The following is a 20,065-nucleotide window of genomic DNA, read 5'->3' as shown; positions in this document are numbered from 1 at the left end:
TGAATCCCCCATCTCGTTGATCGATGAGGAGTGCTCCCAAGCATCCCCGGGCATTTCCGTGCATGCCTCTACTGTGCATTCTCACTCACTACGACAATCCTTTGTCTACCCAACGCCAAGACCTCAAAAAGTACTGTTCTTCGACAGTATTCCACAGCACTTGTTTATGATACAACCTGCATTAATCGCTATCAATACCACTATCATTAGCTTGTGTAAACTGTTTGAAACACTCGATTCCAAACTGACTCACCAAACAGACCAGTTTGATGAGTTAGTCAAATGGTTACATGCTAATTGCCCTTCTTTAATAGTCAATAGGAGTCATGATATTTCTCAATCTAACTCCTATGCATTGATGATCAGAATCTTCAAGATTCACTGTCACAAGTCACCTCATTGGAAGGCCCCAGTGTCGTTGCCGCATGCTGTTTGCCTTTTATTCCTGGTGTTATTTGTCCAATAATGCTGCAGAGCTCCTCTTCTGAACCTGTAGATCCATTGACTTCTACCATCCAGTGTTTTGGCTGAGGAGCCCTGCCAGCTTCTAAGGCCAAATGTTCTAAGTTAATTAGAAAAGGACCACGTCCATTCCTAAAAAAAACGAAAAACATGGTAGGTGTCAAACACTCAAAAAGCACACTCAGTGCCTTTTTCAGGCACTGTGTAACCCTTCTAAATCAAAAATTAATATTGTTAACTTGAAAGAATCAAAACAAACACTGATATCTTCTGCCAAGGCTGACTCTTGTAACCAAGAACCAGTTCCTCCTGCTTTGAGGCCGCTCGTCTCCTTCCACAGACTGAATCTGTTTCGCCCCTCAGCCATTTAGTCAAGCTGAAGGCGCTAAACAAGTGCTTAGTGAGGCTTCTAAGGTTAAGAATACTGTTTCTTTTTACCTCTTCATTCGTCACCTGTACGCCCAGACAATTCCCTATCTCAAGTGTTGATCGATGAGCTTAAGTCCAGAGTTGATGAATATCTGGCTTCGAGATTGGATAAACCAAATCTTCAGTTGTGTGGGGCTGCCACACTGGTCCTAGCAGGTGATTCCAGTGGCCCTTCCTCAGATCTTGGATCTATGCAGGTCCCTAATCCAACTCAGGGTGCAAATCTGTACCCCCGCGAGGAGGTTTGTCCGTGGCGCCCCAGTCAAAGGGTGGATGTAGATCCCTCTTCTGCGAGATGGACTCCACACATATTTTCCAATCAGTCTTCTTTCAGACATTTGAACCCACAACGTCCTCTCTTTCATTCTTTCATCTTGAAATGTAGAGAAGGTCATTTTCCAGTCTATGATCTAAATAGACACAGCGTTCTAAATATTTTTGGAGATGTAGGGGATCTTCAAGACATTTCCTTGCGTGACATTGATCAAGTCAAGTTTTTGTCAGATTTCAACCGGTCTGTAGTCAGACTTTGGATACCTTCTGGTGTGGTTTGGTCCACCATTTGGTCCACCATTTGGTGTTGTAAAATGCAACTCTTTCACATGGGATTTCTTCTAGCTCAAGTCCTAGAGCGTGAATCAATCAGGGCACAACATGTTAAGCCTAGCTCAAACATCTATCAGGGATCCCATAACATGGAAGGTCGGGCCGTGCTGGCCACATCGCCTACACGTAATTAACCATTCATTTCAGATGAATTGTTATCTCTGAAAATTGCCAGCTGGAACACCCGAGGTCATGCTCATTTACAACTTTCCATATTATTGCTTTACAAGAAACCTGGTTTCTGACTCCACCTATATGGGATAATTATGGCCTTGTGTTGCTACCAGCGATCCCAAGCAAGGGCAGACCATCCTCCGGCCTACTTGTGGCTGTCAATATAAAAATGGGGCTCTCCAATGCGTTTTGGGATTCTGTAAGTGCCTATATCCAGTTAGTCAAGATCACCTGTAAAAACTGGACAATGGCACTAGTCAACATATATCGCAATACTGCAGGTTTGACTGATGAAGCCTTTTATGTTGGCTTAGCTAAAGTCCTTGACATGATACTTTTGAATCCCCATGTTACATATACCATTGTCTTAGGTGACTTGACCTTAGACTGTTGGGATTCCACTCGTGCAAATAAAGAGGTTCGCCTGTGGACCGCGTTCATGCAAGATCGTAATTTCCACATGGTCAATGGTGCAGTTGCGGGTGATTCTCGACCCCAATTCACCTGGCACCGTGGCTCAAGTTCTAGCATCATCGACTAAATCGATGTTGATACAAGCTTGTTTAAGAATGTGCAAAAATTGATCATGTGTGATCAAGCCAACAGTGATCACAGGTTACTCTCTCTTGACATCTCATTGTCTCTCTCACAGGTCAAAAAGTCTTATATCACCTCTGAGTTAACAACTAATTCTACCAGAACTCGTTTACGTTGGAAAGTGATGGATTTGGCTACTTTTTAGAATCTGCTAGAGTTTCATGCCTCAACTGATCACTCAGTACACTATTTAGATCTATTGTGCCCATTGGTTGCCACTATAACTATTCCGTTTCATAACAGAGTGCGACATAAACACGCTTTTGACCCTGTCATACAAAATAAAAGAGCTGAGTATAGGAAGCTAAAGAAAGCTCTTCTGGCCTCCCATCATGTCACTTTTTGGCAAGATCTCAAAACTGCCAAATGTAAATACAAGAATTGGCTAAGAAGTAGACTGCCTCTTACATATCAACACGAAAGTGAAGTCATGTTCGGAGCAATGGCCAATAAAACCTCGGCTGCCATGTGGCATCTAATACATAACCATACTTGTAAGAGTCAGGGTGATTCACAAATTAATGGTGTACATGAGTCATGTTGTATTAAACATTTCTCTGATTTGTATGCTGATCCTGTATATGCTCAGCACAAATATACACAACGGTCCTTGAACCCATGGCAGATTGATTTCTCTCTTGAAACTATTCTAGATTCTATTTTGAAGGCTAGCTCTTCTAGGGCTATGGGCCCTGATGGGCTTTCTAACATGTTGTTTAAAGCAAATCCCCATGAGTGGGCAGCGATTCTAGTTACAATCTTTCGTGCCATATTAAAATCACGTACTATCCCTCCATCTTGGAAAACCTCCATAATTATCCCCATTTAGGTGACCGTAGCTTGCCCTCTAATTATCGCCCAATCACCTTATTGGATGCTCTGGGCAATCTTTTCTCTAAATTGATCCTGCAAGATTTCAATGCGTGGATGTCAACATTCCATCTCTGAGATCCACAGCAAACAGGCTTTGTGGCTGGCATGGGCACTAACATCAACTTATACTGTTTAAATGGCATCAAAGCACAATGCCAGTCTCAGAAACAACAGGTCTTTTTTGCCTTTGTGGATCTCCACGCTGCTTTTGACTCGGTTAGCCGATTGATCTTAATATCAAAGCTACGCAGAGATCAGTGTCTGGCCACCCTGTATGATGTGATACACGCTTACACTCTGACACATGTATACAAATTTGTCTTTCCATAGATGGCCTACTATCTGACAACATTGGTACAGCTCGAGGTTTGAAACAAGGTTGTTTATTAGCTTCCACCATATTCAATTATTTCATTTACAATGTTAGAGATGTATTTGGGAATGTCAGTTCAGATTCACCTAAATTTAATATACATGCCATAAAAACTGTCATGTATGTGGACAACCTTGTCCTTATTTCAAAAACACAGACAGGCTTTCAACATCTTTTGGATGCTCTCCATGACAATATACAAAGAAATGAGCTGAAAATCAACACAGCAAAAACTCAGATAGTCTTATACTCACCCAGGAAATCTGGGCTGTTGTCAAATCTATGACTATTAATCAAACTTATTTGATAGTAGTCCCGCAGTATGCCTACCTTGGAATGATATTTGAGGGCATCTCGACCATGTGGAGGTGAAACTAGCCACAGCCATATCTCAGGCGCGCATCATTATGGCTAAATACGAGACATTTTCCATTAAACCCATATTGCATTTCTGGAATATGAAAATAGTTCCGTCCCTGCTCTATGGTCAGGAAACTTTACCTAGTAGCACTGCCTTTCAATTTGACATGGGAGGCCGAATTCTGGAGGAATTTATTACATCTACCTCAATGTATTCCTTCCGCCTGGTTCAGATATGAGCTGGTTTCCTTCCAAGCGCTATACAATTGGCGGATATGTGCGCTCTTTAAGGAGTGCTTGCTTTCCACAGAGTTTGATATCATTCTGAAAATACTTGCTCAATACATCTTTTCAGTGAAACATGACTGTGAATGCATGGCTATTGAAAGTTTATCAAGTATTAACCAATGCAGATGTATCTCTTGAATTACTGATTACCAACCCTGATAGAGCCAAATTGAAAATATTCCAGGTTGATTGGATTAAAACTAGAGAAAGTTGTCCACAATATAAGGATGGTGATGTGACTAGATTTCCACCCAAAAAAGTTAGCACCCTGCATCCTTATTTAGTATGAGCGTCGTCTGCTTTATATCTCAGAGGTATACTCCCCTTGCAATTTAATTTGTGGCTCACAAGAGACATCTAAGTAAAACGTAAACTTATATTGAAACAAGAAATCTTTTGCTGGTTTTGTTTGAACCATGATACCAGAGAAACCCTAATCCATCTGATCACTGATTGTGGGGCTTTAACATACTTGAGACAGATACATTTGTCTAGACATTGCAATTTCTTGGGAAATCTAGATCCTCACGACTGTTGGTCCATCATTTTATGTTCTTCTTATATGGCCATTCAAGTAGCCACAATCAATTTCCTAGAAAGTTTAAAGCTGGAATCTTAGGAGCACTAAACATGTATAAATCAAGTGGTCAGGCAACACCTTAAAAAATATATTATTGAATGTATTAAGTCGTCAGTTTTTACATTGTTAATTTTGATGTTTTATGTAGAGACTTCTTTTCTCAATCAAATTGTATACTTATCTATCACAAGTTGTAGTTCTGTTTTGAAATTGTTAGTTTTGTATATATTAATTGCTTGGAAATATGTCTCATTTTTTTCTTTTCTTCTCTTGTTGATGTTTGTATCATTTTATTTGCATTTGAGGTTTTATCTGTATTGATTCTTTTTATGTTTTGGATGTTTGACAGGTTGATTTAATTCAGCCAATGCAAACCTTAATAAAAAATAAAAAAAAGTCCAAGCAGTGCAGTAAAGAGAAGTATTTATACTATGTATATTACTATTATTATGTGTCTATATCAGTAATCTATTATTTTTTTTTATTAATAGAAATCACATGGAAAGCAATGCATTTTTGCCACAAAAACATGTACATAATTTGGCATTGATATCAGAGCGGAGGTCATGGGTAGTTTAAATTGGAGTGAGAGAATGTGACTTGAAGACTAGATGTTGCAGGGAAGGTGAACACATAAACCACGGACGAGCACATGGCATAATGACATAGGAACGGGATGGTGGAAAACGTGCTCAATTAAGGAAGGAGGGGTGGCAGGACAGTGCTGTAGGGTTGTCCAGGAAGGGTAGGAAGAGAGGACAACGGGGTGATGCAGTAGTGTGGCGTGCTAGGAAACAGGTTCTTCAGATAGGAGAGCTTTGAGGTTAAATTTAAATAGTGGTAGGGTTGGAGTAGTACAAAGCATGAGCGGAAGAGCATTCCAGAGTAGGGGAGAGGGAGAGAGTGAAAACGAGAAAGAGCACAGGTGGCTGGAGTAGTGGGAAGGAGGTGAGCCAAGGATGATCCCAATGAGCAAGTAGGATAGTAGGGCATGAGCTGAGCAGATAGGTAATGTGGGAAGTGTCCATGGATAGGTTTGAAGATGATGAGAAGACGTTTATACTTAGCCCTTTGTTTCATAGATAGGCAGCCAATCTGGTGATGGGCAGAGGAGGTAGAGGTGAAGAGAGAAAAGTGCACAATGGTGCGAGTTCCTGGGCATCTAATAGCAGTGCCTGGCAAAAGCTTAAACATGATGCACAAGCCAAATTATTTGTTTTTGCCAGTGCGTTTTTTAAACAGGATTACAGTAGCTTTGCAATGCTTGTTTCTAACAGACCTTCAGTGAAGGACACGCAAAGTGCTTATAAATGGAGTGGCTGAAGGCAGTCCTGGTAAGACATTTTTATTACACCAGTAGTGTGTTTACAACTCCAATTAAGTTATTAACTCACAGAAGACTGCTTTGAACAAACACTGGCAGCCATTTTGATTGCAAAGCCTGATGAGAAGGTTTTATTAAAGCAAGCTCAAAGAGTTCCCATGAGGAGGTGTTTTGGGCAGGCAGGGATGGGTGGGAATGGCAATAGGGATTAGCATGTCCATGTGCAGGCAATGGGTGGGCACATAACCAACAACACCTAGAGACTCTGTGTCCCTCCTCAAATGCCATTTATTCCCCTCTGTACTCCAATGCAATAGTTTCGGGTTATACGTCCAAACAAAAAGTAGAGGGAACTTTTTCTGTGGTACAGATGTTTTTTTTTCCTAGTAGCAAAGTCATGTGTCGTTTAAGGAATCAGATAGTGAGCTGTCTCCAGCCGTTGACTTTCATTTTGTTGAATTCACAAAGACTAATATATTTCTAAGTTCATTGTTTCGGTTCAAAGTTTTTCGCATGCTTAATATAATAGAAACGATTTTAAGTATTGTGATATGATCTAAAACCAAAACAATAAAATAAAAATACCCTCTTCCGCCGGACCTCTTACCACTGTAACAGTATACACCGCCGGCAGGGCAGCTAAAACACATGGCGTATTTCCAAATTAAGCGACACAATATATATAAGATGAGGAAAGCTATATGTATGTATTCTCTCAGGCAAGACATCAATAGGCTCCTGCCCTATTTCCCTGATGCAGTGCGTCCCTTTTCTATGACTATGCCACCGATGCGCAGCTCCTGAGCTCTTACAGGTGGAAAATACAAAGATGAGCACGACGTCATGCAGAATACAGATTAAGAGACTTCTGGTCGCTGGGAGACACGAGAGAGCATGCATGCCAATTAGGCCTCAGCGAACTAGTTCAGCATGTCCTGGACTCAAAGGGATTTCCGAGTGATTACACTTTAACCGAATCAACAATCATTTTAGTAATTTAGGCTGCACAATTTCTTCCAAAGGGGCACTGGCAGGGAAACAGGATGCCATATTCTTCATAGCACGTCCATGGTGTTTTTAAACCCCCACTATAAACAGAAATGCTATTTCTTTTGAGGGTGCGGTTGGAATCCCACCCCGTGTTTGTGGTCATTTCGGAGCCCCAACACATTGTTACAGGTGTCTTCAATTTCCGGTAAGGAGGAGGGGCAGCCACGACTATTCCCACGTCACCTTTTGGGAAGGTTTACTGGAGCTAACGTGCATATTAAAAATCTACAGAGTATAACAATGACATGTTAAGATAACTAAAGGTGTATTAATCCTCACTGACTCTTGTCTTTTATGAATGGATTTTCCCATAGCACACTACCCTTGTACCAGAGCTCCATGTGGCCTAGAATAACCGTCTGATTTAACCATAAGCTTAAATCATGCGCACTTTAGGCTCTTTGCCTGTCATGAGGGGTGATAACAGGGCCTGATTCTGAGCTCCATGCAAAATAAAAAACAAAGGGCCTCATTACGACCCAGGCGGTAAGTTACCGCCTGGGTCGTACCTTTACCACCATGGCGTAAACTATGTTTACGCCATGGTGGTTGGCGGATTTACCGCCCCATTCCGAGGTGAGTGGGGCGGTAAGTCCCCATTAACCCATTTACCCTTCCCCATTCCCATTTTTGCCCCATAGGGCATAATGGGAGTGGGGAAGGCGTTAATTACGCCACCGTAAATTACGGTGGCGTAATTAACAACAAGGTCCCTTAGCGCCATGGATTTTAACACCTGCTAAAAGCAGGTGTTAAAACCTCCATGGCACTAAGGGACCTCGGAATCAGGCGGTAAGGGTCGGCGCTGTTTACGCCGCCGTAAACCCCTTACCGCCTGGGTCCTAATGAGGCCCAAAGTGCCATTCTTGGATGGAAAGACTCTTTTGTTATTTGCTCCATATGGTGTGCCTATACCTATATAGATACAGAATGTGGAGCACATTTGAAAAGTGTTGTTCCTGCAGTACATGGCACTATTATTTTCCAAAGGAGCTCAGAATGGAGCCCTCACGGTCAGATACTGGGGTGTGTGCAAACATAGAAAAGTGTTGTTCCATGGAGGAGCACCACTTTTTTCCTAAAAGCAACAACTTCTGTTAAACTAAGAATGGGACAGCCGGGCCTTAAAGCCTCGGTTACAGCCTGACAGTGGCCCCACTGACCATCATTAGTTCAGAACAGACACTGCGAGGGCATTCTCCTTTACTGAGCTTTTCTTTTTCACAATAAAGAAAAGGCATTAAAATGTGGCACCTGTGAGGTGTCGATAACATTTCTACACATGCGTTTTCCTTTAAAAGCTAGGCTTTTCCCTGGATGGCAACATCGCCTCTCTAATTTACTTAAGGCTCAACAGTCTTTTGTAAATAAGAAAAGGGAAGACCTTTTACACATTCTCTTTGGGACACTAGTGCACACATTGCTCCCACAACAAAAGATGTTATGGGCTTTTGCAGCTGAAAAGCACAACATCTTTTCTCCAGTCCTTCCACCCACCTCAGAATGGTAGCGCTGGAAACTGGACGGGAGGGGGGAATGCTAGCTTTCCACTTCAGCTTTTGCCTCAGCTAAGAATCGAGTCCTCTGATGCAGGCTGAGGATTGAACTATAGAAATATGTAGAGGGGTGTAGTGGGCGGAAGGGACATGGGGTACAAAGTTGAACTGGAGGTGGGGAGGAGGACTGAGAGATGTCTGTGCAGGTGGGTGGTATTTTGTGAAGAGTGGATTCTTTGATTTCTTGTGAAATGTGGGGAAAGCAGAGTGGCGTGTACACATGCTCTGGAGGTGTTCCATTCCCAGGATGTTCTGGGAGAGAAGGAGATGGGTTCAGCCATCTTGTGGAGGATGAATACATGTAGCAAGAGGGAGGAACTATGTGTGGAAGTTCACAATGTGCCTCCACAATTAACTTTCAGGGCAAATGTACACAATGCGGTGAAGTCATCTGTGGACATTGCAGAGCAAATTGAAGAGCGTTTTAGCTTTAATGGGGAGCCAGTGCAGTTTTCATCGACATTTCAACAATACAAGTTCTAGGAAGGTTTGACAAGGGATGTGACTGAAATCACAAAGCACCATGACCTTTTAATGACATGCAACACATGACCGTCACCTTATATCGAATAAGGCATTTTGATCGCATCCCCTTATATTCGTCCATAGGCACTCGTGCGACCCAGAAATCACTCAAGGCCACAGTTTGATAAGTAAAGCAGGGGCAGGCAGATTTCAGGTCTCAAGCAGGCAGATTGGGGGATGTTGGGCATGCATTTCAAGAACTGTACCTGATGCGTGTCCTCCAGCAACCCTAGAAAGAGAGTGCAACACAAATTAATATATGCAACATTGTACCAACCTGACTTTTTAAGCGTTCCATGCCTTATGCATGAGAACAGTGAGTGTTTATTTATTGTATTCATAAAGCACTTACGCCTAAACGCTGTACAAAAGTGACAAAATATCAAGAAAAATAAAATACATGAATAGACTGAAGGCACCACGCTATTACATTCCTAACAGTGGGAAGAGGTGAGCGGATCAGGTTTACGAAAAGAGCAAAACTAGGCAAGAGTAGAGGCTGTGTGGAGTCCATAGGGTCGTGATCTTTAGAGTTTAAAAACAAGAAGAGAAAAATAATTGGACACAGGATTGGGCATTGTAAGGGCAAGTACTATAATTAGAGAGATGAGGACCGGAAGAGGCCGAGGTGATAAACAGCCTGAGGTAAGAGAAGAGACGTAAGGAACTAGGCCATGGATACATTTAAAAACAATACAGAGGTAATAGAACTGAGAAAGTGCAGGACATGGAAGCCATCCAAGCAAAGCTACTGAAGGCAAAGTAGGAGAACGGCCATAGAGCTGACGTAAAAGATTAATACAACTATCAACAAGCATTGGCAATGCCAACAGTTTGGGCTTTTGTGTAGGCATGGGGAAGTCACTTGCCAGGCACTATCATAGTGGTATTTACTGGCCATCTATGGTAGCAGCTGCAAAGTAGTTTGAGTACCTGCACATACATGACCACTTCCTGACAAATACCTAATACCGATAGACAATCCAAAACTGTTGGCTCTGCAAATGCTTGTTTTAAACAGGACTTCACTGAAGGACGTGCACAGTGCTTATAAACCTTGGCTGAGGGTGACCTGGTTAAGACATTTTTATTGCATCAGATTACAGCTCCAATTAAGTATCTCTCAGATGACTGCTTTGAAAAAACACTGTCAGGCTCTTAAAGCACAACCTTTAATGGTAAGGCTTGATAAGGTTGGCTCTAAGAGATTACAAGAGGATTTGTTTTGGGCAAGGAGGGGCAGGAAGGAACTAAAAAGGGCCAAAGGAATTAGCATGACATGGGCAGTCATTGGTTGGGTAAGAGCCAAAAAACACTACAAGCTTTGTGTCCCTCCTCATATGCCATATCTCGCTAGCTAGCTATACTCTAATGCAATAGTTTTGGGTTATCAGTGGTGCTTTAGTGACACGTATTACGCAAAACTAAAAATGGTGTTCAGATGAGAAGCAGCATACTTGCAAAGCAAAGGAGATTTGAGGCGCTGTTAAAATCGATTTCTGATCTCTGACCTAGTGGGCAGAGGTTCAGAAGGCCTGCCTAGTTTCTTGGAACAGGGTAACCTTTTGGACAAGCCAGACCAATCAAGGCAGCATTGGCAGCGGAAAAGACTAGGTCTCAGGAGGGGTTGGGGTGACTGAAAGACCTCAATGAGCACACAGATTAAAGGACACCTACTAATCACTCCCAGTCAGGTTTAGATATAAATTAAAACTACAAATACATTTATTCAAGGCTTTTGAGTTTCAACAAAATAGTTATTAACAGTAACAATTTTAAACCAGCACAATCCTACTAAAATACATATATACAAAACCAAGGGGCCTAAAGTGTTAATGAACACAATGGTTTCACAACCTAGAAGTGGGAAGAAAGCAGGTAGTGCAAAGAGTCTTTAGGCAGTTCTGCAGTAATCACAATCCTAAATGAAAGGCCGTTCAGTCCCTAAGAAGAGGGGAGCCTTTTGCCCAAATGTACTTGCAATGCTGGCACACGCGATAGTGCAGATGGGCAAAAACGGGGTCTCTTGTAGGGTCTGTAGCAGCTCTCAGGAAGCTGGGTGAGGTGTTGCAAAATAGGCTCCCACTATTTGCAGAGGGTCTCTCCGTGAGGGCAGAACAGGTTCCACGAGTTGGGAATAGATTGGAAAGGAGAGGGGCCCTCAGGGGCCACTTGTGTGTAAAAATTGCGGGATGCGTTAGGGGCCACTGGTAAGGGTTGCAATTGCTCACCGACCCCTGGTGCACTCCGACCAAACTTTGGCAGTCGAGTCCAATTCGGTTGCAGGTTCAAATGTAGCAATCTCGCGGCTCTGTGGCTTTCAGCTACGAAGTTACAGCATTGATTCCCAAATGGGACAGGGGTAATTTCTCAGCTCCTGGTGGGTGGATAAGGCCAGTTTCACTGTAGCAGGTTTTAGGGCACAGAGGGACACAGCTGCAATGCACTTGGTAAGTTCATCACCACGGCGGGGTGACAAGGTAACCACGTGCACTCCGGTTCGGTGCTCTTTCTTTACTTCAGACCTGGGAATGCCAAGTGTACAAAATTTGGTGTGAGAGTGCCGTGAATGCAGAGCTTGCGATGTACCAAGTTGCAAGGGCCTCCTCCAAACGGTGGCGGTATCAGAGCAAAGGTCCTGCACAAGCTGCTCAGCCCACTGGTTGGCCCAGGGACACTTCCGAGAAGGGTTACATGCAGGGTTTGATGAAAGTGCCAAGAATAGTTAGTCCCACTATTCGAATTGGTCAAAGTGCCTTCGCAGACCTTCTAGTTTAATCAGATGCAGAGGGGTCCATCGGGACAACAGTGGGCTCAGGATGCCAAACCTTCCAGCGGGTCAACAGCTGTTCCTCGACTTGGCTTCTTAGTTTCAGGATACTTGGATCCTATCCTTCGTTCAGTGAAAAATCCAGAGATCGAAGTGGTATGGGTGTTTGGAGCCTTCTCTTATCCAGAATCTCCTTCGCGTCAAAATGAAGAGGACCCAATGGGAGATCTGCTCACATACAGGCGCACCATACGTGGACCAATCATGGACCACGGTGGACCCAGGCATTCACAACACACCAGACTCTCTGGCACCCAGGATGTGTACTGGAACCAGACAGTCCAATCCACATCCTGGAAGCACATACACAAGGCATGCAGAAAGCTTGGCGTTTCACAGGAGAATGCATGCCCAAATAAGGACGGACCCGGGTCGGCTCGACCTGGGGAAGGTTATGTGGCAAGATGGCCAAAGGACAGGACAAAGAACCTCGTGACATGGCTATTTCGGAGCCACACCACCTATCTGTGCCAAACGCAGTAAACATAGTTTACCTGGCACGAAAGGGTTAAAAATACATGAAAAGATAAGCTGCCACCAGACCTGTCCAAGGCACATCTGCACTTCCCCTAAAACATCCTTTGAGAGTATCTAGGGCCTTTAGAAATGACAGGAAGGCCTGAGTGCACTATACCTATAAGGTACATTGTGCACTTACAACATTTTGCAGAAAAGTTGCAACATTGACAAGGACTAAGGGAAACAAAGTCTCCCAGTACTGACTGTCTTTAAGGGCATGTCAGTTTCCCCATAATAAAATGAGCGAAAAGCCCAGGGGAGTGCAGCTGAAGGCTGTGCTCCTCTGGCAAAGTCAGACTATGGTGTATAAAAGCAGCAAAATGTTGTGGGGTACATAACTGGAGGAGAAAATTACACATTAAATGGAAATCTTTCCTAACAGGCACAATAGCCAAGTCACGAAAAAAGTAGGGTGAGAATACGATTCTTAATGGAAGAGAAGGTAACATTCTGCCAGATGTCAAATAAGACACCAAGAAGTAGAGGCCAAGGCCAAGGAGAAAATAAGATGGGGCCTACCGACATACGGCAGGAAGAAAAGGAGGATCTGGGGGGGGTGAAAAAGACACTATTCTATCCTCTGACAAAATGCAGCAGAGAAGAACTGGAGACTAGAGAAATGGGAATCTAAATAGTTATTGTAAAGGCAAAGCGTATATCCATCATGGAGGAAAGAGCTAGTGCAGGAGACAAGTGATAGAGCAGTAGAAGACTGTGTGGGAGACAGAATGCATTGCACAGAGATGCCAGAGTGACAGGTGAGTGGAGAAAGTCAGACAGCAGACAGCAAGCGCAAGAAAGTGGACAGACCAAGAAACGTGCAGACTTTACAGATGCAATCTACCCCGCCTGGCTAAATAGACTCCTCTTAAGGGAAAGTGTGCCACAATGCCCCCACATGAAGCAATGTGTGGCCTATGTCTTCACATAACATCCGTAATGTTTGCTTTCCCTGTACATTATGGGCCTACAGGAGGGAAGCATCTTCTGACAACTTGTAATCGGGAAGGTTTCAGCACTGCTTAAACTGGGCGGTGGTGGCCTTTGCACTCCCCTCTTGTAGTCTGGCCTTTCTTTTAAAACGCTCACTTTTATTTGCAAATGCACGGCCCCGTTCCCCCCTCCTCCTTCCCAATACCAATCTCGAGGAAGGTCATGTTCCTAAAAGTGCTCCTATGTCTTTCTGCCATTACCATATATTTGGGACTGGATTTTTTTCTCTAAGATATCAGAGCACTGTGTAAAAAAGCAAAATAAACCCCTTGTTCCAATTTCCGGGAAACAGAAAGAAGTGTCCAACAAATTAAATATTGGACCTGTCAAAATCCCATATGGAGAAATCTGATTTCACAATGCCAAGGAATTAGTGCCACAGACGCACAGAAAATTCAATTGAAAAGGAACTTGTTTGACTAGAGCTGTTACTGCTGTCTGAAGTCCTGACATGCCGGTAAGGTAGCTGAGCGGGTTGAACACTCGGTGCTGTGATTCGTGTTTGATCTGAAGGTCGCAGGTTCAAATCCCAGCCATGTCGACTCAGCCTTTCACCCCTCCAAGGTTCGATTAAGTGAAAACCAATTTCGGTTGAGTAATAATAATGTATGCAAATAGGTGTATGTAAAGCCCTTTGGATAAAGAGCTATATAATAGCGAGTTATTGTTATTATTAAATCATTGTTATTATTAGACAATCAGCCATTCATTTCATCATGCATGGCGCACACATCTGCTAAGCAGTGTCATGATGCTAATAGTTTTCCAGGTCTGATAGGGAGTGTCGTGATTTATTCTTCTAAGGATTGTCCTGATTCTGATATATAGGCCTTCAGATCTGCTAAGGAGTGGCCTGATTCTTATAAATAGGGCTCCAGGCCTGCTAGGGAGTGTCGTGCTTCGGGTATATTGGGCTCCATTCTATCAAGGAGTGTCTTGCTTTTGATAGGTCATCAGATCTGCCAAGGAGTGTCATGACATTGACATTCAGAACCCAAGATCTGCCAGGCAATGTCATGGTGCTGAGAGCTCTACAAAGAAATTTGGAGTGGCAATATTTGTCTGCCTACTTGTGGAAATTAGCAGTAAAATTGTGTTTGTGGTGCAAACAAGTAATTGTATTTCACACTATTTGGAGAATACAAATATATTTTCGTTTCAAATATTGACTTTTTTGTTGCAGTGCAGTCTTCTTTTTAACTGGTATTTTATTTGGGTGAAAATATGACGTTTGACCATGAAGAACCTCTTCAGATCAGTCAACAGCAATAGTATAGCGCCCTCTTCTGGCCGCATTGGTCTCAACAACTCTACACAGAAGAACTGATAGGAACAGGAGGCAGACTTGCATATCTTTTACTTCCTATTCATGATGTTGTGTCTATTGGCATGCCATTAGGGAACACAACTGGTTTGCATTTCCCCACATAAAGGGCCCTGATGATCAATGATTCCAAATGGAGCAGGACAATTGCACCTCATAAATCTCCATGCCAGTTTTTTTCAGATCCGTAAAGGAACAATGTACCTAATGAATAATCAGCTCAGCTCCTATGGATCATGGCCGCTTTTACAGTCACCAGGGAAGCCAGGAGAAGTCGTGAAACCCAAGAAGAATGTCAGCATCAAATATCAGGGAAGTGGAAGGGGCGAGGGACATAAATGTATCTCTCGCTTCTAAGGTTGTGTGCCAGAAATGTGGAATGTGTACAGAGTTGTACTGAGTTGTACTGTGCCCTCTCCCTTTGCCGTCTCCCTTACCACCTTCTCGAAAAATGTGACACACTTCTCATCAAGAAGTACCTAACCATAAAGGCCCCAGTCCTGCTCCGTTTACCCACTTAACACCACTCTCCAGCTACAATCTCCTCTCCTTCAAGCATGTGTAACTTTTAAGACTGATTCAAGTGATCCTTTTAGACGAGTTTCACCTTGCTTCACCCTTTTCCCCAACTCGGAGAATTAACAAGTGGGTGTTATTTAAAATAATCTCTCCAGGCACTGTGTTCTGCACCTGTCTAGCTCCATCATCAAGCGTTGATCTCCCTCAAGTGCCGTCTGCTCACCTATCTTACCTGTGGTCAGGTAGCCAATGCCAACCATGGGGAAGTTAAGGCGGGCAGCACAAAAGTATATAACACTTTATTATTGTGAAATGAATATCCACACTGTATTATTATAAGTACTTTTCTGAAATGATTTATGTACAGTGAATATCCATAAGAGATGGTGTAATGACACATTGGATTGTACAGATGTATGCAGGATAAGTCCTTTAACCAACCTGGGCTGACAAGGATTAGCTGGCAATACATAAAGGCAAGGAATATACTGACAACCACAGTCGCCTATTGAGGATATTCTTTAAAGACTCAGAGTGTCCAGCTTAAAGCTAACCTCCCGTTACCTTTGAGGTTCCAAAGGTATCTGTATTCTTGTGTGGCCAAAATGTGAGAACAATCCTTTGTAGAGATGTGCTGGTTGTTAACCTCCAGGTGGTGTGAAGTGTGGCCTTCTTGTTAGGCAACATGCACCATCCCCGAAAGTGTCCAAGTTTAGAGGCAGTCCTTTGTCAAAAGCTCTTTCATATTACAATGCAACAATGGGCGTATCCAATGAAAAGCCGAGTGGTATGATCAAAAGGATTTTACTGTGGATACATTTTATGCGAGTCCAAAATGTTGTAATGGCAATTTTCATCTAACCCCATACTCAATTGCGGGGTAGCAGAAGCCAGTGTATGTATCTGCTTTCCCCTAGGAGTTGGTTGTTGTAAAGGATGTTGGCAGGATGCAGACCAAGCACAGACCAGCTGTGAGTCACTTGAGTTTGAAGAACCAGGTACGCTGTATTTACACTTCAGCAGTTCCAGTTACTCTTCAGGTATGCACATAGGAAACCGACCACCCCCTGTCCATCCTCTAGCACACCGGCTCAGGCCCCAACGGACACACTCAGAACTCTCACCAGCAAACACTTATCAACATTCTCCTGAGCTCTCAATCGCTCCATGCACTAAGATCCTCACAGCATACATACATGGCCAGCAGGACAGGACAACATGAATTCTTCACAACACCCCCCCCCTACAAACACACACACACACACACAACCATTCAGTCTAATCATACTGTATCCTTCCACCAACATATAATGGACAAGGTACCATGAACCCAATAGGTGCTGGTGATGGCACCGGTGGGGAACCACAGGTTGTCAAACCCCTGGACTAGGATGTACCCACTTGTGGGTGTAGAGCCTAGGCCTGTCAAACAAGACCACACACGTCCAACATTCACACACACTATCAAGTGGTGTTACACTTATCCAGTGCAACAAGCCAAGTGAGACATGTAGCCTATCACCTTCCACTATCACTCAAGCAACTCAAGCACGAGCAACCTCCCACCAAGGATAGCGGAGGTAAACCAAACATCCCGCTCATTTACCACAAACTGAACCTGTCCCGTACAACTGAACTCTCAGCCCTACCAAGTTCCATTCACTCTACTCACACCTTATTGCATAATAATCAAACATATAACTCCCGTAAGTCACCACACTCCTTCCCACACACACACATACACAAACTGAGACAATGCAATGACAGATATCTTGGGTACCTCCAGGGACCTTACCTAAACGCTCTCCATTTTGAACATATAAACTCTAAATCTTATCTACAGTGGATCCAACAACAATTCTTATTCATATACATACATCGACTTCAACAACCAGAATCCCCTAAGGCCATATTCGGTACTAACAAGCAACACCTGAACAGACTGCCTTCCTGATGAGGGCAAGAGGCATGAAGGCGCTTGGAGGAGAAGATCACCTGGACTGTGGAAGGTTTACTGAGCTGGGACCCAGAGTGCACTGCTCCCTCACCCCCCCCCCCGCCCCACCAGTTTGAATTTTGTTTTGGAAGTTCCGGAATCCAGAGGGGTAGCACTGGGTGACTTATGCCCCACTCTGGAGAGCCACACTGCTGGTTTTCCCCCTCTGCTCATTGTGGAATTTACACTGTGCAATTGGATGGAGAGTTGGTTCCTGGCCACCAGCATTGACTACAGCAACCAGAATCCCCTTAGGCCATATTTTGTACTAACAAGCAACACCTGGACAGACTGCCTCACTGATGAGTGAAAGAGACATGCAAGCACTAGGAGGAGAAATTCATCTGGACTGTGGAATGTTTACTGAGCTGGGAATCAGTGTGTGCCCCTCACCCCCCTAGTTTGAATTTATTTTAGGGCAACAGCAGGGAGACAAGGGGCATGAGCGGGGGGTAAGAGGCAACAGCAGGGAGACACGGGTCATGAGCGGGGGTGGGGAGAACAGGAGAGAGACACGGGGCATGCGCGGGGGGCAACAGCAGGGAGACACGGGGCATGACTGGGGGGTGGGGGGCAACAGGAGAGAGACACGGGGCATGAACGGGGGTGGGGCAACAGCAGGGAGACACGGGGCATGACCGGGGGGTAACAAGAGAGAGACACAGGGCATGAGCGGGGGGTGGGGGGCAACAGCAGGGAGACACGTGGCATGACCGGGGGGTGGGGGGTAACAGGAGAGAGACATGGGGCATGAGCGGGGGTTGGGGGGCAACAGCAGGGAGACACGGGGCATGACAGGGGGGTGGGGAGCAACAGGAGAGAGACACGGGGCATGAGAGGGGGGTGGGGGTAACAGGAGAGAGACATGGGGCATGAGAGGGGGGTGGGGGGCAACAGCAGGGAGACACAGGGCATGAGCAGGGGTTGGGGGGAACACGAGGGAGACACGGGGCATGAGAGGGGGTGGGGGTAACAGGAGAGAGACACGGTGCATGAGCGGGGGGTGGGGGAAACAGCAGGGAGACACGGTGCGTGAGCGGGGTGTGGGGGGCAACATCAGGGAGACACGGGGCATGACAGGGGGTGGGGGGCAACAGCAGGGAGACACGGGGCATGACCGGGGGGTGGGGGGCAACAGGAGAGAGACACAGGGCATGAGATGGGGTGGGGGGTAACTGGAGAGAGAGACAAAGGGCATGAGTGGGGGGTGGGGGCAACAGCAGGGAGACACGGGGCATGAGCGGAGGATGGGGGGCAACAGCAGGGAGACACAGGGCATGAGAGGGGGGTGGGGGTAACAGGAGAGAGACAAAGGGCATGAGTGGGGGGTGGGGGCAACAGGAGAGAGACACAGGGCATGAGCGGAAGGGGGGGGCAACAGCAGGGAGACATGGGATATGAGCGGAGGGTGGGGGGCAACAGCAGGGAGACACGGGGCATGACCGGGGGGTGGGGGGCAACAGGAGAGAGACACGGAGCATGAGCAGGGGCTGGGGGCAACAGCAGGGAGACACGGGGCATGACCAGGGGGTGGGGGGTAACAGGAGAGAGACACGGGCATGAGCGGGGGGTGGGGGCAACTGCAGGGAGACACGGCGCATGACCGGGGGGTGGGAGCAACAGGAGAGAGACACAGGGCATGAGAGGACGGTGGGGGTAACAGGAGAGAGACACAGGGCAGGAGCAGGGGGTGGGGGGCAACAGCAGGGAGACACGGGGCATGGCCAGGGGGTGGGGGGTAACAGGAGAGAGACATGGGGCATGAGCGGGGGGTGGGGGGCAACAGCAGGGAGACACAGGGCATGAGCGGAGGGTGGGGGGCAACAGCAGGGAGACACGGGGCATGAGAGGGGGTGGGGGTAACAGGAGAGAGACACAGGGCATGAGCGGGGGGTGGGGGGTAACAGGAGAGAGACACGGGGCATGAGCGGGGGGTGGGGGGCAAGACCAGGGAGACATGGGGCATGACCGGGGGTGGGGAGTAACAGGAGAGAGACACAAGGCATGAGAGGGGTGTGGGGGGTAACAGGAGAGAGACACGGGGCATGAGAGGGGGGCAACTGCAGGGAGACATGGGGCATGAGTGGGGGGTGGGGGAACATGAGGGAGACACAGGGCATGAGAGGGGGGTGGGGGTAACAGAAGAGAGACACGCGGCATGAGCGAGGGGTGGGGGGCAACAGCAGGGAGACACGGGGAATGAGTGGGGGGTGGGGGGAAACAGCAGGGACATGACCGGGGGCTACGGGGCAACAGCAGGGAGACACGGGGTATGAGCGGGGGTGGGGTGTAACAGGGGAGAGACACGGGGCATGAGCGGGGCATGGGGGGCAACAGCAGGGAGACACGGGGCATGAGAGGGGGGTGGGGGTAACAGGAGAGAGACACGGGGCATGAGAGGGGTGTGGGGGTAACCGGAGAGAGACACAGGGCATGAGAGGGGTGTGGGGGGTTAACAGGAGAGAGACACAGGGCATGAGAGGGGTGGGGGTAACAGGAGAGAGACACGGGGCATGAGCGGGGGGTGGGGGCAGCAAGAGAGAGACACGGGGCATGAGCAGGGGGTGGGGGTAACAGGAGAGAGACACGGGCTTGAGCGGGGGGTGGGGCGTGGGGGGCAACAGGAGAGAGACATGGGGCATGAGCGGTGGGTGGGGGGTAACAGGAGAGAGACACGGGGCATGAGC

At 46.1% G+C, this 20,065-nt stretch overlaps 1 protein-coding gene across 1 annotated transcript in view; it reads right to left on the bottom strand.

The window, feature by feature from the left end:
* LOC138521653 (carcinoembryonic antigen-related cell adhesion molecule 1-like) overlaps nucleotides 1-20,065 on the bottom strand; it is a 557,273-nt gene that overhangs the window by 8,482 nt on the left and 528,726 nt on the right. The window contains exon 10 of the mRNA XM_069634644.1: nucleotides 9,404-9,426. Coding sequence (XP_069490745.1) covers nucleotides 9,404-9,426 — 23 coding nt within the window. The remainder of the gene's footprint in view (nucleotides 1-9,403; nucleotides 9,427-20,065) is intronic.

This window comes from Ambystoma mexicanum, chromosome 1q, assembly GCF_040938575.1.
Source record: "Ambystoma mexicanum isolate Mex_15411 chromosome 1q, UKY_AmexF1_1, whole genome shotgun sequence".
Classification (NCBI taxonomy): Eukaryota; Metazoa; Chordata; class Amphibia; order Caudata; family Ambystomatidae; genus Ambystoma; species Ambystoma mexicanum.
This window is presented reverse-complemented; position numbering and strand designations above follow the sequence as displayed.